General features: G+C 39.7%; 1 protein-coding gene across 1 annotated transcript; it reads right to left on the bottom strand.

The window, feature by feature from the left end:
- Positions 1 to 163: 163 nt before the first annotated feature.
- Positions 164 to 27,350, bottom strand: il34 (interleukin 34). The gene is made up of 8 exons (XM_079346872.1): positions 26,997 to 27,350; positions 20,557 to 20,878; positions 9,989 to 10,092; positions 9,560 to 9,637; positions 8,726 to 8,803; positions 6,976 to 7,083; positions 4,730 to 4,913; positions 164 to 2,377 (listed from the first exon to the last, which is right to left on the bottom strand). Exons 2-8 carry the CDS (start codon positions 20,600 to 20,602, stop codon positions 2,319 to 2,321), a joined length of 657 nt encoding a protein of 218 aa, XP_079202998.1. The 5' UTR covers positions 20,603 to 20,878; positions 26,997 to 27,350; the 3' UTR covers positions 164 to 2,318.

Genomic DNA, 27,350 nt, shown 5'->3' with positions numbered 1-27,350 from the left:
GATAGTGAAGACATTGGGCCTCATTCATAACATATGCGGAGAAATGTTCTTACTTTGTGAGTAAGTGCATTGGCAACATCACCATCAGATTCATGACACAATTTTGTTCTCAAAACCATGCGTATGTTAGTGAATTGGAATCAGAATTCTAAATTGTCAGGTTCGTGCCCGCAGCCTGCAATTGGCATAATACCACGACCCATATAAGGACATCCGATTGGTGTATCAGGATGAGAGCAGCAAGGTAGAGACTCGTAGAAGTTGCAAGAGATGGACACAAAAGGTAAAAAAGCATGATGTGTCCATATGTTGCTGCAGTTCTGTAAGTGCATTGGCAACCTGAACCAGCTGATAAGCAATTTGTCACATTCTTAACATGTTTTGACGATCTGAATGCACAAGCTGCAATTTATCCTTCAGCAAGGCTGGATCTTTACATTTTCTTAGACGTAAATCACAATCATGTATATGTTCCCGGTAGCTCCTCAATAGGCTCCAATTAATCAGCTGGTTTTGGTAACAGATGTGATATTTCATGGCAGTATTAGTGAGAGTGGTCAACGATTAGATTCAAGATTTTAGATTAAAGGATGAAAAGATATACATTTCATGATTAATAACTACATTTATTCAATGCATTAGTTAATTCACGATTTTATTGCTTGAAAAATAAATACAAGTAAGAATATATTCATTCTCAGATTTGTGTGAATGAGGCCCATTGTGTTGGCTGAACTCTGGCACATTGTGTGCTAAATGTAACTGGTACTTTGTCTTACAATATGTCTTAAATGTTTAATGGCTTAATTCTTCTGTGAACTTTAAAAATGGGGCTCCAGACGTTTAACAGTTTTTTTTTTCTTTTTAACTATCGATACACAGAAGACTACTGAAATTTGAATGTAATGTTGATTTGGTGCTTCATTGTTGAAAAGGCTGAAAGTGACTCTATAAGTTTTACACATTAAATAAAGACATCTAAGTTTGAATTTGAATTTGAATTGAAATATTCTTGTAAGGGTGGAAAAGTCCTTTGAGGAAATAGGCCTATGGGTAATTCAGAAGATTGTGCCTTGGAATATCACCACCATTTGGGGCTTAATGCTTAGTCTTCTTGCATGACAAATATGAAAGGAAATATGAATGTGAAATTGAAAAAAGAGGAGTAAACACATATTTTGCATGGGCCTGTATTGCCCTTAAAAAATAACTCCTTAAATCACTGGTTCTCAAACATTATTATTTTCCAGCCCACACAGCGCCTCAATGTACACGTCAACATATATGGATGTACACTAAACTCACTGGGAGTCACAGTCTTTGCTAACAATTTCCTATATTTTTAGACTTTATCTCAAACATTGGCTGCAAAAAGTACAGGATAACAGCTTCAGTGTGTGACAACAAAAATCAACAAACCACTTTTAAAGAGGGAACAATTTGATGTCTCACACTTACACGTTTGAGACGTCTGGTGTAGATTCATTTTCAGCCTTATAGATTGCTATGCTTCGCGAGCAGTGAAAAACGGTGTGCATTGTTTCTCTCAAGCCTCCCCCCCTCCCGGGAATCACTGCCTTCAATGCAACTGTGGGTTCTAAATGTACAGTCAAAACTTAGAAGGGAAGAAAAAGCAGTATTATCAGTTTGCCTTTCAGTATGAAGTTCAGTTCAGGTAAATCTTCCTCCTTCTTCTGGCTATAGTTGGCTGAAACATATAACATCAGTCCCTTCTGTCAGCTCTCTGAGATGAACCATGCAGGTGAACAAGATGCACATCGGAGCTGATTTTGCAAAGCCACGCTGATGTCCTCACTCCAGGTAAAGTTTAGCCCCTTCCAACGAGGAAGAAGCAGTTCAGGCCACACTCTCCTTCTTTCAGTATGTACCTTTACCCAGTTTCTTGATCTCAGACCTAATAAATCCAAATATGTGAACATGAACGAATCTGAAAGATTTTCAGCATCAATCTGAAATGCATTCATGAATCAAAGACGTTGGCCATCTGACTGAGTGAGAAGTGAAAGTTTTCTGGATATTGAGAGTCGCTTCCTTTATTTCCAAATTGTCATAAAATCCGTCTGCTGTCTCTTGACAATTACAGTCCTTGAGGTTTGTGCCTTTTATCATGTTGTCTAGACGACAGTGACTCTGTTTAGCAGATTAGATTAAGACGTATTAATGTTCACAAATCAGAACTGAACTGTCTTGTTTCAGTTTGATCTGTCCTTTTGTTTCCTCTCTCCTTATATCAAGAGCTTAAGATGTCAGTACCATATCCGTGTCAACAGTGACAACTTCACCTCGCAGGCTTCTTCTCAGCTAATGAGTGAGAGCTCTTTCTTCCTGCCTTTCCTCCGATGGGAGACACCACAGTCTGTGGAAAAAAAGAGGAGAACTACATTAAACACCGAACTGTCATCTGTCATCCACTGAGAGCGTTACTGAGACAATTTAAGAACTGAAGCACTCCTTTGTCTCTCTCCATATGGATGTGTAGCATGAGCTCCGGGATCAGAGAAACCTCACTTTGGGATAATCAACTCTTAGGTTTCACCTCTTTAAAGGGTCATATACAAAGTGGTTGCAGCTGTTCATTTTAAACTGCACTGTATTGTTTGATGAAACACTGATGCCAAACCACATCTCTCGCTCATTTTTACAGGGTTGCATACATTTTTATCACATATTGTTTATCTGCCAACATGCTATATATTAGGCCGTGCCAGATGCACATAGGGTCAAATATAAATAAAGGTTTTGAAAGATACTCTGCAATGCAGATGAGGGTTATAGTTATGAATCCTGCAGAATCATTCTGAGAAGAAATATTTCAGCATTTTAGGAAAAGCATTTTTTTTTATTGTATACACAGAAATGAAAGATGGGCATCACTCCAGTACTTGTATGCTTAATACAAAACTGCTGCCAGTAGCTGGTAAGCATGAAGATTGAGAGCAGCTTCAATTTTGAAGTTTTAAATCTTTGTTGAGAGGGGGGGACGGGGGAGGAGGGGCATGTCTGGATCCATCAAAGGTCCATCTTTCTGAATCTGTAATGCTCACTTGTTAACATATTTCTTATCCCCAGAGTTTTGTTATCCCCATAAAATGTTGAAACTGTGTTTACCATTTTAACTTTTTAGCAAGGTTATTTTAAATTTGGAAAATTTAAAATAAATTTAAAGCGTACAGCCTCTGTGTTATTGGTCATGCAGCGTACAGATCAACTCGTTTATGAGAAAGACGAAAAAACAAGAAAATAAAAATAAGTTATCACACAAAAACAGAATGACAAAGAAACAAGAAGGATACCTTTAACTTTTTCCAAATCAAATTTCAAATGTAATTATTCAATTTTGATGAATTGGGAAACCAATACTTTTATGGAACTGTTTATAAAAATGCTGTTTTATTTAGTTTTATTGTTCTTTGTATTATAGAAAAAATATGTGAGTGGGTGTTCTTCAGTATTTTTGACAGCAGCAAAACTCTGCTCCGTCTGTCAATTCTTAAAATAACTTAAGCTGATTTCCTTTAGGCAAACATTAATGTGACAAAAACAACATCTAAAACGAGCAATGGTAAATGGACTTTAACTTGCATCGCGCTTTTCTCGTCTTCTGACCACTCAGAACACTTTTACATTGCAGGTCACACCTACCCATTCACAGGAAAAAAAGTGACCATCAGAAGTAAATAATCCCATTCATGCACATTCACACGCCGCCCGTGAAGCAGACGGAGCAACTTGGGGTTGAGTATCTCGCCCAAGGACACATCGGACATGTGGCTGCAGGAGCTGGGGATCGAACCCCCGGTCCATAGACTCTAATTACTGAGCCACAGCCGCCCCTGTGTGATTGTTTCACTACATCGTTCACCACACATGACACAGTGCTGCGAGGCAGGATGTGTGGTAATCAGGGTAACTTCAGGGTTTCAGGGGACTAAGAAGGTGTGCACTCCCACCTGGTCTTAGCTTCTCTGTAAGATAACTTAGCTCAGCATCGAACCTGCTCCAGAGCAGCTTACATTCAGCTCAAACTGATTCAAAGGAACAAATAGTGGATATTTGATTGAGATGAATTTTGCACTAAAGATAATAAGGTGATATTATAACATTACCATAGTCTGTATATTTTTTGAGGCTTTGTTAAATTTAAATGAGGATACCTTTACTCAGGTTTCAAAATGTTTCTGATCTTACTGATGATGATGGGTATCACATGTTCCATCACGGTGATCAAATGCAGATAGAATACTAAAACAACGGCCAAAGAAGCTGCAGTTTTAAAGGGAGAATTGGCATCTTGCTTTGTGCATTTACAGGAGGGATGTTTATTTACTGCAGCCATAAATCTACCATGGCAGTCCGCCCTAGTGTCGTGTATGTCGGGAAACACTGGGACCAATAGAATCACCTGTTACGTTTAAAGATGATTCTGCTCCCTGGCTGATCCAACATAAAGAAAAAAAACCCTTTAACATCAGAACTCTAGCATACTGGCATGCCCTGCCTGGGGAGCTTTGATATGCTAATTGCTATTATTATAGAGTAATAAATCCAATAAATCCATTTTTATTTTAACTGCCTTTATTTAAGTTTTTTTTTTTTCCTTGTTCATCTTTGCCTCACACCTCCTGTAGTTAATACTGTACTGTCCCAACAAAGAAAACAGAAGATGTTTGTAAAGTCACTGGAGGGTAAAACTAGCTGTTATACTCACAGTCCTGTTGTGCTTCCGTGCTGACAAAGCACTCGCTGAACAGGCAGTGCATGGTGTGGCACAGGTTGTCCAGAAGTGATTTGGGAGAAGCGGATCTCCAGCTCGATGGCGGCACTCTGTCAGGCTCTTCTGTCAAATGATCCCAAGTGTCCTGGATTGTCTCTGGAAGCTCCTGCTGGAACATCTACAGAAGCCAAACACACACACACACACACACACACACACACACACACACACACACACACACACAGAGAAACAGATGTGTGGGTGAGAGGCTGCTGAGTTGGCTGAATATGAAGGAGAAAATGGATGTGGAAGTATGAGCTGCTTTGCATTCAAAAGTTTCTCGCAAGAAATAAATCGCCAGCAGTGAGACGCAGCATGAAAACCTCGTTCACTGTCATCCTTTCAACAGAAAGAAAACTCGCCCCTTTCATCTTTCAACCACCTACATCTGGAAAAATCAAACCGAGGATGAAGAAGTTCACTGAGGTAAACTTCTCACCTTTGTGTGCATTTCAACCCAGACTATTCAACGGCACCTGGAGTGTACACACACTGCAGGACAACTCATGTGTTTGTTCTTAATACATGATAACACTTTATTGTAGTTGCTTGTAATGAGTTAAATAAAATGTGCCATAGGGGCAGGCTTATTTTATTAAAGGCATTTCAATCACTGGCAGATTTGTTTTGATAATATAAGCTTGTTTATTTGGAGTTGTCAGGTAAATAAGTCTAATGAGATATAGTTAGAAGAATAGCTGTGAGTTGTTTTTACAAACCAGGCACAACCCTTACATTTGACCGTGCTGTGATGAGAAACAGAAACAGAAATAGAAACAGCAGTGTTTAAAATGGAGGTAAATAATCCTAAAGGTTTGACATTCATACAGTGGAGAAGAAATGCTGCTGTGGCTGAGCCTCCATCCTGCAGCACAAAGGTCAACGAGGACTCCGAGTCAAACTGAACTGTCTGATCTAAGATTAAATACCAACACAAATGAGGAACCATACAAGACCAATTTAATCAAGCATGACTGACCTGCTACCCATTACATTAAGAAATCCCCTGTAAACTCTGCACTGATGGATCAATGAGTGTACTGAATAGTCACTTAACCCTCGTTGGATTTTAAATCGAAGCTATTTTCCACTTTGTCATTTTAATAGTATTTATATAAATAAATAGGATCAATGGGACCTCTGTCTCCTGCCATATATCCCCTGTCCTTTAGAGTGACATGGAAACTCTCTCTAACTGAAAAGTGTCATTGGTGATTTACTACAAATGTGTGAGCCTGTCGTGTCATGATGTGTTTCAGTGTTTTAATATAAATAGCCGAGTTTTCATGCTGTTATCCTTTTGTTTCTCACTCCCCATATGTAATCTAATTATAATATTTCCAAGTTTAGTTTTCAGTGTTTCCCCTTTTATTGTGTTTGCCCTCAGTGTTTCCTGTCTAGTCCCCATACACACCCACTGAAGAGGGGCCCGTTTCTTACAGCAGAAATAAGTACGTTTACAGCCTGGTTTGAAAAAAGAAATCGATCTGATTGGTTCATTTGTGCACACACTGTACGGAAGATAAATAATCCGTTTTAATTTTATCAGCATTATTTGGGGGCAGCAGTCGCTCAGTGCGTAGGGACTTGGGTTGGGAACCGAAAGGGTCGCCAGCTCAAGTCCCGGTGCGGACCAAAATATGGAAGTTGGTCTGGTAGCTGGAGAGGTGCTACTTCTCAAGCACTGCCGTGGTGCCCTTGAGCAAGGCACCAAACCCCCACCAGCCAAGAGGGCGCCTCCGGGGGGGGGGGGGACCTCGCACTCTGACATCTCTCCATTAATGCATGTCTACAGCTTGTGCATGTGTGTGATTCAGGCCTGTGTGTGTGAGAAGCATGTCTCGCTCAGGATGTCCTCCTCTGGGATTAATAAAGTCTGAGGGATTGTCTGATAACGACATTGTTTCTCTGTGTTCCTTCCCTTCTGTGACAGCTCATCACATCTTACCTACCTGCGTTCTCTTTGTTGGTTTGTTTACCTTTAATTGTCCTCACAGCGTCTGAGAGATTTTCTCCTGTATTTCGTTGGACTTTTTTTTTTAACCTTTTGTTGACTGCTTGATTTTGGCATCCTTCATGAGTAAGTAGTTGTTTTAGCTATTGGCCTCTATGTTTAAATAAATAAACCCTGTTTATTTGCATCTTAGATGATAGGACACCTTGACAGAGCTCTATCTTACCTCAGCAGGATGCGACTGAACAAAGACTCCCTCTAAATCCCTGAAACGTCTCTCCAGCTCGGCTGTGTATGGACGGGAAGGATGTCGCTTCGGCAAAACCCGGATGATCTGCAAGTTGAATTGGTATTTAGTTTCAGACAACAAACCACAGGCTCAGGTATCTTCTTCAATGAACATCAGGAAAAATACAATCATCATCATTAGAGTATGTGTTTCACTTTGGGAATATTTGACCAGACCTGCCATCATAGTGCCTATCAGCCTGTTGGTGTTGAAATACATCTGGGTATGTCCCCCCTCCTTTGTTATGAAATGATCACCTGGTCGAAATGTAATCAATTCAGACTTTTGTGGCGTTTCAGCAAGTGTGCGGACCTATCTTCTTCCTCAGCCTGCTGATTTTGCACACGTCCTTTTTTGTCAAATTTAAATATAAACAGATTTGCAGTGATTTGCAAAACACTAAAACCCCATGTTCAAATATTAATAGCATAAAGAAAACATGTTAATTGTTGAAACTGCTTATATGACGCCTTTAGAAAAACAACAAATACAACAAAACAAAAGAAAAGTAGAAGTTCACCTGATGGAACATCAAACAGAAACAGTAAATAAGGTGAACTAACAACAGGTTGATTGGTAAAGAGTCCTGAAGTCGCAAAAACTTTTACAAAAATACTAGATTGGGGATAAAAATATCCTCCCAGTACGGCTTTCTTTCTGTGAAACGTAAACTAAGACAACAGAGACCCTGAAGCAGTGAGCAGCTGAAGACATCACGTAAGAACATGTTATAAACTGTTGCTGGTATCACATTTAAAATGGGCATAATATTTACTAAAAATAAAGGCACTTCTCAGTTTCCATTTGATATGTTGTCTTTGTGCTATTTCCGATTTTACTTGGGATTTCAATATCTTGAAAATCACCACTGAGTCACACAACATGTGTTCATAGAGATACATGAAAAGCTTATTTATAATTTCATTATAGCTGATGGTGTCATGATCGGATTAAGCTCAATATGTTCTTTTCCTCAGCATGTGGACGGGTATCTTTCACACAACCAGCTCTGAACGCGAGAGGAAAACTAACACAGACTGCTGCTGACCACACACACTCAGGTCCCCTCACCCAGACATTCTGCATTCACACACCAACATCTGTTTTTTCAAGATTATATCTTTGCAAATAAATGTCTTCAGTTATCATGGCTGGGGAAATTTGCCCCATGTGCATTAAAGCACTGGTGCCATTCTAAAGTCAGATTACAACAGTGTCTGCGATCACATACCAGGTCAACCACTGAACCCTCAGATTCGTATTGTCTGTGTTTAAACCCCTCAGAAACTTAAACACTCCATTTATAGCATTTGTGAGTGAAAAGATCGGCCGTGGAAACCACACGGTTTGTTTGACCGACACAAACAATGTCCATTTCATAACTTTCATGAAATCCTATAGCCTGCTGGGACAAAATGTTTGAACTTTGAAACCACATGATGAGTGACTGCTGGGATTGGTTGACAGCGTGGCTGGATTCTGTTTTTCTTCTTGGTTTGTCGAATTGGTGCTACTGGTGTTATTAAGTGGTTTCTTTCTTTCCTTTAAAATTACAAGTTGAAGTCAAATAACATGAGCGAACCTTAGAGGTGAGAAATTGAAAGAAGTCTGATACAAAATGTGTGTCAGTCATTACGACAGTTCAGCTGTGCAGGTGTGAAAAGCGAGGGCTTGATAATGTTCTTACCTTTTTTAACACGCCTTGGTTGACCTGGAACCACAGCCTCTGGAGAACCAGATCTTCCAACCCCTCCACATATGACTTCTGATAGTTTGAGAGGAGAGAAGATGTTAAAGATGTTCAGACACCATTATAGGATCTCTCTCAAAGCGTGTACTACTTTGTATTGTCCTAAACTATTGTGATAAGGAGGAAGAAAGCAATGAGGAGAGGACAGAGATAACCGCTTACTCATAGCATTATGCAAGGCGGGGTTGTATGGCAAAATATTGACATAACATCATACTATCATACTATATTGATCAATATCCAAATGCATCACAAAAAGTGATCACTGTTGCTACTGATGCTAAAAGTATCCTCATGATAAAAGTGAAGAAAAGTGACAATTCAGTTGTTGGATCTCCAACTGCTCGTATATTATAGTGAAACAACTGACAACTTTACACATTTGTACATTTTGTACATGCTGGTGGTATCAGACGGTAGATGACAATGCAACTTCTACTAGGATACGCATTTATGCTGTACGACCTCCAGGTCAAATCCCCAAACTATGGAGCATGAGCAGAACAACCTCGGCCAGTTTGGGTCCGACTGAGGTGTTTATATGCAAGAGAAAATCGATCCCGAACTACATCATCGGTGAGTTAGTTCCCCTTAGAGAAGATTGGCTCTACAACTTCTGTCAGACTAACACGTTCACATATGTTTTGAAAGTCCAGTTTTAGTCGAGCTAATACAATGAATCCACTTCTCACTGCATCATCTGCACATGAGAGGCGTCAAGTCAGAGTAAGCATCATCCAATGGATGTTAAAAGAGAGCTGTAAATCTTACCATTTTGCTGATGCTTGAAACTTTAAAGATTTCGTTATGATGGACCCTGATAGAGTAGTTGATGGGAAAGTTGTGCTTCTGTAACAAAAGGGGGGAAAAAACACATTTCATGAATCAGGAAGCTGGAAGAGTAGTTCATGTGAGATGTTGCGTATGACCATGGATTGAATCGTTACATTAATTCAAGATACGTCATTCAAACAATTCCACTTTTTTGAAAATCATGATGAGAGAGTTTTTTCAAATGTATTTACCAGACGGGGAGATTCAGGTAAAGTTGAATATCCTAAACTAGAAACCTGAAATCAGGCTATCACAGCAACCCTTAAAGTCTAAACTGTCTCTCAGGAGAGCACACACTTTAATAAGTGCATTACTACATCAAGAAGTGTTGCTGGTACATTTGGTTGACAGTAGACATTCTCTCACCATGTAGCGTCGCCGGTGGCTGAGGCTGTCGTTGAGCGTCTTCAGTGGCGTGCACATGTTGGCTGGTGTCTGGGTCATCTGAACGGGCAGGATCAGAAACAGGCCTACACAAAAAAAACACAACGCTACAGTCATATTCTTTGCACCAAGTCACAGAACACAAGTTTTCATACTTACAATAGAAAACACTGTTTGTTACCCAGACTATCCTTGCCTCTGTCTTCCTCACCAGTGTCTCTGAACAGAAACCAAAAGTCCTCTTCCATTTCTGTCATTTAGGTTTAAGCCATACATGTGGCAGCTCTCCACAGAGTCCAATAATCCCCTCCAGAAAGTCCACAAATGACAAAGCCACCAGGCATCTCCAGACAGAGAAGAAAAAGCTGTATTTCTTGGTAACAGCATCAGATTCTTTCATATCATTCTGGGTCATTGAGCTCTTCTTTTCATAGATAGATACTTTATTGATACCGAGGGAAATTCAAGGCATCCAGTAGCAGTATACAAGACATACAGGACACAAGACATTAGTTACAATATACAACCGCATCATTACGTTGTAATTTCTCATCCACATAGCTTGTAACTTGATTTTTTGTTGTTGTTGTTGTTGTAGGATGCCTGCATGCCTGGCACATTCCTTGTTCTTTTCTGTTACGCTCATTCAGATACACACCAGTGCTCTTTAGTTTCTTAGCCTGCTTCACCAGCTTGAGCTCGTGCTTTCTACTCACAAAAACGACCTCTCTGCCTTGACCTACAGCTTTTCTCCTCTTTGATTAGGATCCTCTGTATCATAGCCTGCTATTTAGCCACTGTGCTAAGTACACGCAACATGAAGTTACCATACCTCTTGATCTTTTACAACTCTTCCTCAACAGCGGTAGCTTTCTCATCGACTCTTTAAGATCATTCGTTGCCAGTGATTGCCTCCTTGTTGTTCTCCCGCTGACGAGAACTGACCATGAGGTTAAATCTACCGTAGAGAGGTTCACTCACTTAAGATACACATGTGTTTCTGTGTACAGCCTTTAAGTGTTGGGAATGCATCAAGTGGATTTACGATCAATTTGGGTTAAAGTGAAGCCAGCATGTGTTTTCTTCAGAGAAATTTTATCTGTTATGTTATATTATAAGAAAGCTGTAAAAAAAAGGATATAAGGCACTTTTTGACTATTTCCAGACATCAGACTGTCTTACTCACCCTTAACTCTTTCTCATCTTGTTGTTATCTCATCCCTCCACTCACTCACGGGCATCACATATCAAGAGAGACACTCAGCATGAGGTGAGAAATGTACAGCTGTCATTTGAAATATGACTCAGGCACTTTGCTGTCATGCTGGTTTGAAAAAGAAAAAAAAACGCTCTAAAAGATGAAAAGATGACCACCTCTTAGAAAAAAAGAAGAAGCTTTAAAGAGCATATTGCAGGTTAAAGACAAAATTTAACTAATCATAGAAAAATACGTTAACAATGCTGTTTTTAAAGAAATTCTGAAATTAATAACCCACAGGGTCTCCTGGAGACGTTTTAGTCTTTGCTCTTTACTTCCGCATTCGGCTGTGACGTAACTTAAGGGAGTCCCGCTGAATCCTCCTCTGTTTAACATAGAAAAGCATGGATCCGAGTGTCACTCCCGTCAATAAATAGGAAGAAAATATGTATTCCTTTACATATAATGGTGTGCTGGCTTATTATTATGAACCTGTTAGATGTGATGGAGAGCAGAAACAGGCAGGATTAGAGGAATAACGGCCTCAGGAGAGAAGTGGTGTGAGGAGAGATCCGGAGCAGGCGTCCTGCTGAGTGACAGGTGTCAGCTCGCCATATATGGGGTCGTGCTGTGTTCACATCAGCATATATAAAGTTTGTAATCACATTCAATCAATTAAAAAACAATTTGTAGAAGGTGCAAGTGCCGATCATTCACCTTTACATTGTATGGGAGTTGCTCGTAAAAACGGCAAATCTGTACAACGTATTACGGTGCCGCGCTGTGCGCGCGCGAGAGAGAGAGAGCGAGAGACAGACAGACAGACAGACAGACAGACAGACATAGAACCCGATTACACGGTGCAAATGCAGCACTATGTCTTTATTGTTTATTCCTGATGCAGCCCAGTGCTCACGTTGTTATAGATAATACAGTGTATGGTGCAGGATGCTCCTGACGTGAGTTCACAGCGCACGTCCACACAAACATGCACAACAGCGCACACACTCCACAGTTTAATGCGTGCACATATATTAGGCTACTACAAGAAGTTTAAAGTTTTAATGGGATAGAGGACCGACAGACGTAAAGCTTGTGTTTCTGTTTGTTTCCAAACCGCGCGTTCAGTCTTTCCCCACTGCGCGCTCACACACACACACGCACACACACACACACAGACACGCACACGCTCTCTTGTAACAGAGTTGGATTTATAATAAATCGTGTGACTACATATATTAATACAGACTGTCCGGTGTCTGTTACGCTCACACTAGAGAATATAACGGAGGATTAAAGCAGATCAAATCATTAAACGCTTTCTGTCTGCGTATATAATATTTGATGTTAAACAGCCAGAGATTTAAATTAATAAGGAAACGCTTTTGTGTCTGATGCCGAAATATTCAACGTGTCTGTTCGATCGTTTCTGGTTGTGGGAATAATTCACCAAAAAACACTTTGAATAATCAAGCCACTTACACTGTGCACCTGAATGTGCGCCGCGCAAATTACAAACTATTGCAGGGAGGCATCCTGTCTATTCTCACTCACTACCACGTATCATTACACCTCTTTAATCATGTTTTAGCCTGTTTTTGTGCTTTAATTCTTTTGTGCTGCCTTCTAAATGTTTGTTTGTAAAGTTTTATGCTCTCGGTGCAAGACAAGTTCCCCCAGGGGCAATAAAGGCTTCATTCATTCATTCATACACGTACGCATACAGCCGATCAAAGCAGAGTAACAGAACACGACTCCCTCATGTTACGTCATATGACGCGTTGTTGAAAAAAAAGCGCGTTCTAAACGGCTATGCTAAAACAGCCACTTTCTCCTCTAAATTAGAGCACTTATGTGTTGTAGAACATATTAAAAAAATAACCTACTTATTTTACGGCCATTAACAGACTATATAAAATATTAATTAAACAATTTTTTTAACCTGCAATATGCTCTTTAATTTCGGAATTTTTTTAATTGCAAACTGGAACTAAATTTTTAAAACTTGAAGAAATCTGAAGGATGAGTAAGTACCTGCACATGTGGATTCAAAATGTGCTTTTCTAATGAATTAACAAAGCATGACAATAACAATGTAAGTTTATTTATCATCTGGAAAAGTGGAGACATATTTAAAAAAAAAAAAAAAGGTTTTCTACAACACAGAGGTCAGCTGTTCAAGACTGAATTTGAAACTAACTTAACTTGTTCTTTTCAATAATAAATAAATGTTTACATCTCTCTTTAACATAGTAGCTCTTAATCAAGAGGCTTTCACTTGATAAAAAACATCTTTACTGCAACATTTTTACAACCTATTACAGATTAAAATAACCTACAATGGGCCAGACTTCGAGTTGGGATGTATCTGAGATCTATTTTTTTTATTCACCCAAAATATAAATGTTATCTTCTCTGACAATACAACAGCAGCTCAGTCAAGCTTATCTAAACCAAAACAGAGACTTCTGCTCAAAGTTTTATGAAAAGATAACTTCCTTTATTGTCCATAATATTGAAAACTACCTTTCACTATAGAACCCCAGTGACTTTAAAAAGAACCACATGCTCACCACATGTAAGTGTTCTTTTCATGTACCTTTGTACTGTGTGTGTGTGTGTGTGTGTGTGTGTGTGTGTGTGTGTGTGAGAGAGAGAGAGAGAGAGAGAGAGAGAGAGAGAGAGAGAGAGAGAGCAAATTGCTGCTGCACCATCTTGTAGTCTTTGTGTCTAAAGAGGAGATTTGAAACACTCATCACTTAAAGATGACAAAAAAAAAGAAATGTATGTTCTGTCACACGTGGAAGAGCAATAAATCTTCCTACGGCGAATGATTTCAGACGCTGCCACCTTAAATTACTGCTTTATTAAAACTACTACTAGTGCTGACACAAAATGAATTGATACATTCTTCCATGGTTTGTAGAGTTTGTGTTAAACTGAACCGCCGTCATGGTTAAATTTGAGCAGTCCATGATGTTGGCTATGTTAACTAGCAGCTCAGTTTAAAGCAAAGTTTCAGGGAGGGCATATTGCATTCATGCAATCCTATATCTGAACCTTCTTTCCATCAGATATTATGATTTCACACATCCTGAAACTCTCCTCAAGTTTTCAGGGTGAAAACGCAAACAGTCACATTTTTCTCTCTGACTTTACCCATATTTTTTTTCTGCCAGCACCCTAGTAAATGTAGGGCTTGAGTCAGATTGAGCTGATGTGAGACAGCAGCAGGAAAATTCAGGAACATTCACTGTGAATGATCACTGTATCCTGTAACGGGCTCACATCGATAGACTGTATGCATGTGACCGGTGCGATCTCTGTGCACGTAATGAAACGGCTTCATTATTTGTTCTGTTCACCAGCATGTTGTTCTTCATTCTTTTGACACAGGTAGCATTGATAAAAGACAAAAAGTGTCATTATAGATGTTATAGTAGATTCTGTTGTTTCATCCGTAATGTTTTATTTCTGTCATGTCCAGCCTCCAAGAAAGCCCCCCTCCTTTCCTCCCTACAAAGATAATCACCTGCTGTGAGGTTCATGTAAACAAACATGTCAGGGAGATTTCATGTGAAAACAGCTACCCAGTGTTAAACTGAGTCTTATAGTTGTACTTGAGATCTGTCTTTATTTCTTGTCAGTGATATTGCAATCTGCCAGCTAATGTCTAATGATGATTAAGCCTTCAGTGGCATGAGTCAGTGTAACAGGGTTTCTGGTTCATCTTTGGTTAATGGATAACTTGATAAGAATCAAGGCCTCCTTTTCTCTGTGCTTAAGATGCCAGAATGGAGTTCAGGTTGCTATTTGACAACTACAGAGCCATTCTTATCTGCACTGATGTGCGATGTTTAATATATTAATAAAAGACAAAAATGAAGTTTGATGAAAGCTCATATAGTATGTGCCAATGCAATAAATCCAAATCTTGTCCATAATGGAATCCACATTATAAATCTTTTTCTTTTTCTTTTTTAACATTAAGTCAGTGAAAGTTTTTCACTTATTTTTACTCCTCTGGAACACTTCTTTTCTCTTATGGCCTAACAGGTTTTCCAAGGGCAGTAGACAAGAATCCCAGATCAGATTATCTGTACAATCCGTCCACGTACAATCTAATACGTGGATCAATACGTCAATGATTTAAAAACTAGATTAAGGCCAAGATAAAATGCTTTTTTCAGTAATTTGAGTATGAATGTATCTTCACAGAAAAAAAAGACACTGAATAATGTCATATTAAAAAGCTTATTAAAAAACCATGTATTGAGGCTCAGTCCTCACGCGCGGGCGGCCCGGGTTCGCGTCCGGCCTGTGGCCCATTTCCCGCATGTCTCTCCCCACTCTCTCTCCCTGATTTCCGACTCTATCCACTGTCCTCCCTCTATAATAAAGGCATAAAAGCCAAAAACAAATCTTTAAAAAAAAAAAAAAAAAAAAAAAGCTTGTGTTATCTCATCCTGTCTCACACCGTATCTTATCTCTCAGACGTGGGAGCTAGTCGCTGACAGGGAAAAGAAGCTTTCCTCTAAAGGAGCTAATCTATGACTGAAGGGAAAGAATGACTGGGGAACTGTCAAAGGTGACAGAGCTGCAGGGATCTGAGGGAAAAGTTAGGCTTAAGTGGAAGAAGAATGGAGGAACTTATAGACATCCTCACTAAAAACTTCCAGACATCTCTGGATCAGAATAAGCCAAAGGTTCCTTATCCAACCAAATAATAATAAAAAAAATAAGCACACTGCCAAGAAACAGAAAAATGCCTCTCAAAGGTTCTGACCTAAACCGAAAATATCTGAGACCTGAAAATGGATGTTGGGCAGAAAGTTCGAGAGGAATATATCTGATCTGAGTCTTCATGCCAAACATCTCTACAAAAACAAAATTCCTATTTATTAGCGTAACTTATTTACTAAAAGACTAAGCTTGTAGTACGGATATAAAGCTCATACATTACAAGTCTACACATTTGATGTGTTTTTTTTTGTTTTGTTTTTTTACAAACGATGACAGTGAAATAACAATGAAATCCCAATACATTTCATATCCCTTAATCTTAACAACCGGACCATCCAGACACAGCGCTGGGCCATTAATAGAGTTCGGCTTTCAATTACAATTTTGGCTTCCCTCAGCCATGAAAACAAGATAATTGAGGTAAAACTATTACTTTGCAGCATGGGCTTACACGCTCGTTTTGTCAAGAGTGGTCAATGTTTCAAAGTTTGTTGCTATTGTTTGGCCACAAAAGTAAATCACTGCATTTTATTTTCATTTCCTGCTAAGTGTTCAGGGTGTTTGATAAAAACCTGTGATGCAGATGTTGTAAAATCATGCGTCAGGCTGCTGAACTCATGATATACAAAAAACCAGATCTCACAGAGAGTTGTGAACCCTTTGAACTGTGTTGACATTAAAACTGCTGTTAGAGGGACAGGGTGTCCCGTTACAAATACCCGACACATTGAGCTATTACCTGGTAAAAAGCAAAGTAGCAACCTCTGATGTTGAAAAATGAGGCCAATGCAGAAGTGCAAAATAACGGCAGTTTGTCAAGTGTCCACTTAAGGCTGGAGGCAAATGCCTCTTAACACCTTCAGTATGAACATTTTAAAATGCCCCTTTTGAAAGGGTAACTGACTGACAGCTGGGTGCGTTGTGGCTTTAGGCCCACCTCCCATTAACCTCTTTGTCTGTTAATTGGTTGATCAAAAGTTAGTTTGAAATAAGATTTCCGCTTTGGTGAAAGCCATCGTACAGCTTGAAAACGGCTTTAAACAAAAATGAATTGGTGATGTTGATGGAAATACGTCCATGTTATATACAGTTTATGGTAAAATCACCACCTTTTGTTTTCTCAGCTCACGTGCAGAAAACATGAGTGTTAATAACTTATTAAGTTGAAGGTAAAGTTTGCGAGTCTTATAGAGTCCAGGTATGGCGTGTCTTTAAATGACATCATCAAACGTTTTGTTTACACGTGTCACCAATGATGTTATCAATGAGACAATGATTTATCCGTGTGTCCCTTTGTTACAACCTTTTTAAATGTTCAGGCAGCTGCACAACTGGATCCTATCACAGTATACTAACAAGAAGCAGAGAAACACGGGGTAATCCCAGTGACAACACACAGACAGCACATTCACACTCATGTACTTATAATACGCAGATATGGAGTATGAAGAATAAGGAGTTCTCGCTTCACTCCTTGTACTTGTCTTTGGTCTGTGGGAGGGAACCTTTGTGAACACATGAGGTGAACTTGTAATAACTGACAGGTCCTGGTCTGATCTGGTCTGCTTTGTACCTGAGACCTTCTGCCTGAGAGGCAACATAAGAGTGTCCTTTAAAACTTTAAATATTGCTCCAGATAAATGTTTCCTCCGTCTGACAGAGCAAGCGTCTATCTGCTGAAAAAAAAAAAATCCAAATACTATAAATGTTGTTCCTAAATGTCATTACATCAATCAAAGTGGTGAGACAAAATGCTTTATTACAGTTCTTAGTATTGCCTGCAGATGGACCACAGTACACATTAAAACACATCGCAGATAAAAGAGAACATTTGCATTTGCTTAGTGGAAAAAGAGCCTCACATTCTTGACTGTTCTGACAGCTCATACTGTATATTACCACCACAAAGCATTCCTGAGTGACTGGAGGAGCCCTTCACACACCACAGGACGTTTGTGTCAGGAAGAGGAGACACGTTCTCTGATTTCCGAAGTACAAAGTCGAAGAGCAGCTTCACACCTGGGACTGAAAAACTCCTCTCTCATTTGACGAGGTTTAATATCAATCAGAGTTATTTGTGTCAGATTAGCATTCACATGCCTTAACAGTTAAACAAAAGGTGCCTGTGTGTTTAAACATGATCAGGATGAATGGGCAAATTCTCTTTGTACAGTACTGTGTTCTGATATCACAACAGGAACATCTGACACAAATACATAACAGATGTCCAACTTTGTGTTTGTAGTAAGCTGACTGTTTTCTTCAAATGTGATATCGATCACTGTCTGTGATTTTTCATCCAGCTGCAAAGCTTTGATCAAAACATTCTCAGAAATTATAAAGTCCATCCCTATTTAAGGGATTTAAGACTAGCCTGGTGTTGCTTTAAGTTTTGACAAATAAGGCCAGATCTCACATAGAGGCCCTTTAAAATGTGTATTGTTAAAATAGATGCACATGAACGATAAGTAGAACAAGCAGCACAGCAGGTTGTAAGAGATGTTGCCTTTTCAAAGTAAGGTCAAATGAGTGATTTCTTTCAATTTTAACGACAGCCCAATTATATTGTTAAATGTTCTTTCAGGTCTTATTTTATTTAACAAGAAAAGAAACTCGCTGAGATCTTTTGAAGAATGTGCTGATGAGACAGGCAGCAGCACAATTTCTGTTTTAGTTTCACACAAACAACGAGCAGCCACACAGAAACAATTCACCAATAATTATATAGTCTTTCCCATCTTTGCTGTGTATGAAAAGCCTGTTTAGAAGCCTGTCCCGTGTAAACGCAGGGTCATTGCATAGACTGAATTAAATAAAAGCTCAGGCTTGTAGATACAGTACATCAGTATGTATTTGAGCATGTATTGTGTTTTTCTAGTCTTCTGACTACGCAAAGCTCTTTTACACCGCAGGTCACACCGACACATTCACACACTGATGGCAGAGGCTGCTGCTGTGTGAAGAGACCATCAGTATTCAGTCCCTCCAGGAAGTCGCGATGTTGCAATTGCAACAATTCACGCAAATTCAACTAATCCCCGCGATTTCTGAGCGACCTTGCAATTTTTGTCCAATCATTTTCTGCAAATTTGAACAACCAACATAGTTTTCTCTGCCACTTTCACCAATCAGAGTAATCCCCCTCGAAAACATCGAGCTATATGTCACCAAAGTTTAGTGACCACGGACCAAACTCACTTCCCTGTTTATCTGCACTCGGGATGAGTGCAGATAAAGTGCATGAAGCGTTTGTGCGCTGAAAAGAAGTGTAAGTTGGCGAGTGATCCAAGAAGTTAGAGAATTTAAGAAGTCTTTCCCACTTAAGTTTAGATGTTTTTTCCTGCACCAAGGGAGGTGAATGAAGCTTAGCGTAAGGTCCAGCAAGAAGTCATAGCTCATTCATGTCACTCCCACTGTCGTCCTGCTCTGATATTCTGGTTATGGGTGTTTAATCTTTACGTACTAATCCAACCAGACTTCCGTTGAACAATCACCTTGTCACTCTCTCTCTCTTTCGCAGTCTATTTGTTGTTTAGGTGTAGTCGCTGCAACCCTCTTTTTCCCTATTCACCTCCAATCCATCTGATCAGTTTCAGGGTTCAGCTCTTCAGAAGTCTATTTTCAACGCCTTCCAGTGTCTGGACTCCATCAGGGGAAATTCAACCTTCTGTCAGCCTCACAATCCCTTCAATAAAAATGAAGCCAAAAGGATCGGCATCAGGTCCAATATTGGTTAAATCTAAATATCGGGCATTGGACTGGTGCTGCCGATCAACGTCACTGATCAACAAAGATTATTGATCACTTTAAACATTCTCAGCTCGCCTCTCTGTCTTCATCTTCAACACGGATATTTGGTTATATGTAAGTTATATGAGTTTGGAATAATGAAGCCTTACAAGTATTGCACTTTAAAGATCAATAACATATCAAATTAAATTACACATGAATCATTACAGAGAGAGATTTTATGTTTCCGGCTCAACGAGTAGTTCACAAACACTTCAGAGAGACCGACTCATAACCAAACAATATTCACAAAAAGCCAAAATCAACACGGACACTGAAGTTAAAAGAAGCATGAATTGTGCTGTGTTAGTTTCTCTATGTCTGAATACAGGTACAACACAACTTTAACACAACATACACACCATCATTTCAGGGCAGATGAGGTGTATAATACCTACAGTATGAAGACCACACATTTCGGTAATGCAATTACTATCAACGATGCATGACTACATTCACATCCAGCCATGAAAAAAACTGCTGCAAAACATTTTTAGCATGTACTTAATCTTTTCCCTTCGAGATGTGTGCCTCAGAGATATCTAATGAGGGACGTTTGAAATACTGTGAATCTGTCTTTCTTTTCTTGCACCTTGATCATAAGTGGTTGAGGGATAACAGCAAAATGGACAAGACTTAGAAATGACAAACCTTCAACTTGCCCCCTTGTACACACTGAGGCAGCAACACAGTCCAAAACACAAGTGCATGATGGTACATTTCATTTCATAAATGGAGCTAAAACATCAGCATCAATAACAGCAGGCAGGATAACTTCACACCCAATGACAGACAAACACGAATGTGTTGATGTGCTTACCCAGAAGGCCTCCCAGCAGGTAGGCTGAAGTGGATGGTTGAACCATACTCTTCAGTTTCAGTCCTCCGCTCCTCAATGCTTTAACCTCAGCACAGCGTGTTAGAACACACACACACACACACACACAGGGCCAACCACACTCTCGCACAGTCCTACGACGCTGTTGTTGCCACCTCTTCAGTGTCTGTTTTCAGCGGGGCGCACATGTGTCGACAGCCCTCAGGGTTTCACTTCATTCCACTGCTGAGCACTTCTGAGACATGGTGGCAGATGTTTGAGTTGTATGTCCCTTGTTCTTCTGTCGTCTCCTGCTGCTTACAGTCTGAAAAACAACAGACAAATCATGAGGCTGGCAGACAATAAAACCAACAATGAAACACCTTAAATAATAAAGGCTGGTTGTAAAACCATGAAGAAAAGGGAAGGAGTTTTTTCTTCACATGCAAAGTTGTCATGTTTGTATTTCTATTTCAGGAAATTATAGTTTGAACATTTGATCCTTCTCCCTTAGATGCAAAAACAAACAAAAAGCCGTTGAAGAAACACTTTCTGGAGTGTTAGTTTATCAGAGTGGTTAACGCTCACTCCCTCTGCAGAGGCTACAGCTCTCGACTTTGAGGTCCCGTGTTTGAATCCAACCCTTTGCCCTTTGCTGCATGTCTTTTCCCACTGCGTCTCCTCATGCGTTTCAGACTGTATCGATTGTACTATCGCTCCATACAGGTATGAAAAAAAAGTTGCAAAGGAAATCAAGTGAGCTGTCACCTCACTGAGACCAACAGTCCTCTTTTCGATGGCTATGTCAGGCTGTTAAAGACGCCCAACTATACAACCACTCAGCAACAGTCCTTAAGAAAACTGTCCTTCACAGAAAAAAGACAGAGTATCTGTATTTTATAATAGTTTGACCCATGGACGAATTACGATTCTAATAGACATTTCAAATTGGTATAGAGTTCGATATGTCTGATGATAAACTGCTTCCATTTTTTATTTCATTATCCACTTTTTTGTTGGTAAATTTTCTGCTCAGACTAATTTAGTTTTTTTTAGCAGTAAAACTGAATCATGTGTAACTGATAAATGTGATCATTATTTTTGCTAATGAAAATAAATTAGTATTACTATGTTTGAGACCAAACAGTCTGCGTAATAACCAAACAGTCTGACTGATTTTCGGTGCAGACCAGGACAAGGATCAGGATAGGGGAGGGGGATTCAGTCAAGACCCAACTTGTTTTGATTACATGGCTAATAATCAGACCGTAAACATTAATGGACAAGGCCTAAGGAAAGCCACCTGTCTGTTCCTGCAGGGTGCAAAGGAGTCCCTTCGATGGAGGTCGCCATGTTGGAAATGCTGTCTCACCCTTCTCTTCAGCTGGAGCTGAGGAGGGTTAAACTTTGAAGTGTATCACTGGATTATTCTGATCTTGAACACAGTCTGTTCCTGCTCTAAATGCAACCCGGGTGAGTAACAGCTGTGCACAGGGCACTCATCAATCCTCTGATTTTAGGCCTCTTGACTAACCATCATATATCACCCCACTGTCTTTCATGTCAGCTGCTTTTTTAATGGGGTGTCTATGTGACTTTTGGTTCTTCTGCAGCCTCGACAAACTGCAGGATTTTGTCGTTCAGCATCAACTTCATTTTTTTAACAACGGATGTCTAATAACCAATAACACATCTTACTATGGGTAAAAAAACAACAACCTGACACAGTCTCTGGGAACTTTGTATCACTCATTATATACAGAGAAACTTACTTAGAATATCATAATAATAAACCAAAAATGGATGCTGCCGTTTAGAGATTTAGAAAAGAGTAAAAGACCGCAAACAAACGTTGTTATTTTCAAAACACAACATGACAAGGATTATCCAGAAAAGTCAATATGTTATAAATCAAGCATGATCAAACAAAAACAAAGAGCAGATGGAAAGTTGAGCAACCAACAGCTTGATGTATTCAAATCCCAAACACCAAAATGTTTTTCTATCAAAAACTAAACTGACACTTGGATTAAAGGGCTGGGAAATTTAAAAGAAAAATTGTTTCCCAGTCCCTGTTTTACAAATTCTTTCCATGAAATAATTGCTATAATAATGTTCAGGATAAAAGAAATGATTCTACAGTAAATGGTCCCTGATATCTTGTGCTTAGAAACTTTAAAAAAAATTAAAAGCATTTTGTTATTCTTAAACCCCTGTGCATCATGGGGCAGATATTCTTCTCATTACTGCTGACATTTGGGTTTGCCTCAACATAAAATGTGCTCATATATAGTAACAGCAACATTTATAATAACATTTGTTGGGTTCATTTCATTCATGCTTCACAACAGGAGGCTTATGCAAATCTGAAAGGGAGCAATTGTCTCTGTGCTGTAAGACTTCTGCAGACAACAAACAAAGGACTGGATGGGGGGCTGACAGAATCTAAGGTTACCCAAATAAATATACAATATAAAGGTGGATTTATCATATTGTGTCCCATTTAACCCCATTAAGTTTGAAATGTTTAACTTTAAGAACACCTTGAAACCCTGAGGAGGAAAAAACAACAACATGATAAAGTAGCCCTGAAGTCCCCTCAACGTCGCCTGTACCCCCACAGTTTGTCTTCAATATTAAATCATCTTTCAGTGAAGGAACTTTGCGAGTGATAAATGCTGTCAGCTTGTAACGGTGCAGACTGTGGGCCTGAAGAACACAATACACTGGAGACGGAAGATTTGTGTTCCTCAAAGATAGAGCAAAGGTTACACGTGCAGGCTGTTTGTGTTTCCCCACATTTGATACAGAGCAGTTTTTAGCTTGTCTTCATAAGAAGGTAAGTTGTGATTGCAACCGACTGAAGTTTGGTCATGGATGGGAAGGTCACAGCTTTTATACTAGTTGAAAATAAAACTATCAAAAAGCATCTCATTTCTCTTTTTCATGAAATATTATAATCTCAAGTCAACTCAAGCAAAATTGAGAAATGGTTTTGATGTTTTGCTGAAAAAAACACTCTGAGAACACACCAAGCTGTTTGAGTGTCACTGATTTGTAAAGGATTAAAAAAAATTGAAAAGTTGTTTAACAATTCAAAACATCATGCACCCAATGATCCTAGTTTGTTTTGGTCACCATGGATGACACTCCCATTTTTCTCTCCATCATCTGTGAAATTACTGGACTAAGAATGCCTCACCTTGCAATAAAACATCAGATGAAAGGGAGGTTGGATTGGCTTGGGTGTGGATTTAGTGCTGTGTTACAAGAAATCTACTTTCTTTCAAAGCACATGAAACTGGATGACCTCCAACTACACATGCTGTGCAAATCAGTACGTGTCTCTGATCTGCAGCTATATTTTTTTTAAGATCACCCCACATAACCTCTGAGCAAAATGGATGATATCGACAGGAAAGAATAACACGTTAGATCAGTGTGGCATCACGAGAACAAGTGTTTGTCACATTTTCCTCTGCTCTGAGACACTACAGCCGTAGGGTTGATTTCTTATTCCGACATAAAGGAAGAAATTAAAGCTCTAAAAACCGTTTGTGAGGCTTCAAAGAGGTGGAACAGTAGACATAAAGTGGACAGTTTTTGGACTTTTCTGACAGTCAAAATGAGCACACAGAGGCTTTAACACCACACATCTTTACTTGTCATTGACTCTATTTGAGACCTGCACAAACAGACAAAAAATAAAAAAAGGGACTATTAGCAATATCTCCAAATAAAAAGCCCTCAGTGCCCTTCTCTGAACTCTCCTGCAGGACGTGCTCTCACAGAGTGCGGCTCCTTTTTCAACCTGTGGATTGACACCTACATTCGATATGTGAGGCAGCAGGTGGAACTGCAAACATCTCTCTGAGGCTGTCTAGACCTTGCATTTAATATCTGCAGATAGATAGTCCTAGTGCTGGCTGTGGATGCACCCCATTGCATCCTGTTGACAGACTGAGATCCAATAGCTCAGACCACGTAGGTGGTCTGGCACGGATGTGTGTACATTGGTTTGGTAGCACAAACCCTCATGCACCCCACTGGGTATAAATGCGATGCATTCAGTTTTATCAAACAGAAATGATGCACAGGCACTGATTTGCAAGTGAAACAGGCAAGTGAGTTCTGATCTCAAATACACAACAGAGCGCATCTCAAAATGCAAAGTGTTAACGCTGTACTTCAGTGCTGTGCACTTGTTATCAGATCACCCTTGACTTATGTTAATGCAAGGTGTTAACAAGCGACCTGACTCCTAAACTAACAGAACTGGATCTACTAAAAGTTCAACCGCACAACATTTGAAGATCATACTTTCAAATATGTGTCTAATTGAACAAATCCACCAAAAAAAATCAAGATTAACCATGTTAGAGCAGCATATCCACCCATTCAGAATTTAATTGGCTACAAGAAATGTCCTTCCATGACACTTCTCTCCAAAGCGACTTTCATGAGAAAGTAGTGGTACAACCCAAACAAGGATCTAAAGAGGAGGAAACAAGTGGTTTCAGTGGTTAACAAACAGCTTCAAGTCTGATCAGACAAAGGTTCTGACAGGCAGTGCACAGAGTCAATGTATTCTTTCCTTTGAATTTAAGTTCATTTATCATCAACAACATGGACAGCAGCACACTTCCTGAGCACTGCCAAAACCACCAACTACGTTTGCACTCTTGTATAATTGCCCCTCAATCATCTCTCCAAAATGACCAAAGGATTCTGTTTGTACATGTATGTTCTTCAGACTATGCGTATGTCTAAACAGCAGTGTACATGTGAATTTACCTTAAAGGAACCCTTATTCTGAGAGGATCAATCTTAAGATTTTGCAAGCTTTATAAAAACCTCTCTGATTTTATCTATTGATGATCTATTTATGATCTATTTTGAATTCTGTCCTGCATTTCAGGTGTTATCAGAACAGAGTGTACAGCTCGGTGTCTCACAGCTGCAGTTTGTACTTTAATGCTATAGTTTGAAGCACACTGGTTAGTCAAATCACCCCTGTAATCCCAGGTTTAAATTTGGAACAGAGCAGATATAATCCTGTAAAAAAAAAAAAACTCATTTATATTGTGCTGAGCAGAGTTACAACATGTGATTATAGAGGACACATTATGTGCACATGACCAGACACAAAACCAATATGTTACAACATGATGCTCTAGGTCAAACATTTTGCACCCACAAACATGACACATGAAAGCTGCATTCATAAACTGCCCTCAGAGTGAAGCAAGAAGATTACAGAGCCTCAGATTTCTTCTTTTGTAAATTACATACTGCATGAAATAGTCCTTCATAATATGTAGATTTCCAAATAATACATGTACATTGCTTCCCTGCCTTTCTTCGTATGCCTCCAGTGTACACATCCCGTCCAAACTTCATCCCTGTTCTTAAACCAAACAACACTCAAACTGCCTGAGATGACGTGAGACTTGTTCAAAATGTCCAGTCATTACAAGAGGTCCAAACCTCAAACTAGACCTCACAAGGATTAAAAAAGAAAGGAGTGAGAACAAATGATGTTACACAGCACGCTCGTTTTTCCTTTATACTCTGTCATGATTGTTGTTGTAACTCTATATTCACTTTAACAATGAACAGGCATATCTTGGAGGCCCAAACAGCATACATAAATAATTTCAGCAGTGGTCATGCAGGCTAAAATGTGGTCACTGTATTTCAGTTCACGTATATAGCGCAGCTGCAGCATGCATTCTGCAAAGCCAACGAGCCGATCAAATCAAAGCAACTTGTATGAACTCAACTTACTTAGTAAGTCATAAATATGTATCACCTTCCTGGGAAATGGTTATTTTTTTAATGGTGTTCTACATTTCTTTCTGTAGGCTACATTTACTTTTTTTACAACCCGCGCTGGAAACGTGATGTCTTGTTTCATGCTGCGACTCAAGGTTTTGTCTCAGTGGGCTCGCTGAAGCCTGACTGCTTCTTCACTGTGTTAACTGAACTTTTGTCAACCTTTCCCTCATTCACTCGTCCTGCGCTCACTAGGTGTAAAAAATAAAGTGAGGCGGATGTTTACATTATCAAGCTGTGATCTGGCTTTGAAATGTAAAGTTCACCCACCCAATACGTTTCTGTCTGGTATTGGAACATTTGAAGCCACTTCTTGGATAAGTCCACAAAGGTTGAACCACAGGGTGGATCTGCCTTTAAAACCTGCCTGATCTACAGGACATCTGTCAATGTTCTCTGCAGAGGTAGAGTCACTTGAGCAATCAATGTGCGCACCCGGCGAAAGTGAAAGTATTTCTGGACATCTAAGGGCAAAAACTCGAGCAAAGCAATATATTGCAACACACGGCGGCACACACCTGTGTTCACACCTGTGTTTAAATGGAAAACTACATCCTGGGATTCCATAAAAAAAGTGCCAAAATACACTGAAAGACTCAAACACGCACCTCGGTAGTCCCCCTTTGCCCGGCTCCCGGGATGCGTGATGGCTGTTGTCCGCTCACAGGTGGCACGTTGGGATGAGTTTTTGTTAAATTAGAAGAGGAGTCTGCCTGATATGGATCCAATCCTGAAGTTTGTAAAAGAAAGTCTATTTCTGTCCCCATCCATGGACGCAGCTTTCGTGTTCTATGTCCGCGTGTACCGCCAAGAGCGCAACACGCTGACCTGCAGCTCCCCGAGTCCACTCAGTCCACTACACACCGCAGACGCGCTGCTTACACTGGCTGACTGCTTTCAAAATAAAACTTCTCTGCTCTGCATGTGAGACAGTCCTCCATCCTTCCTTCTCTCTCTCTCTC

The sequence above is a fragment of the Symphodus melops genome (genome assembly GCF_947650265.1).
Source record: "Symphodus melops genome assembly, chromosome: 6".
Classification (NCBI taxonomy): Eukaryota; Metazoa; Chordata; class Actinopteri; order Labriformes; family Labridae; genus Symphodus; species Symphodus melops.
This window is presented reverse-complemented; position numbering and strand designations above follow the sequence as displayed.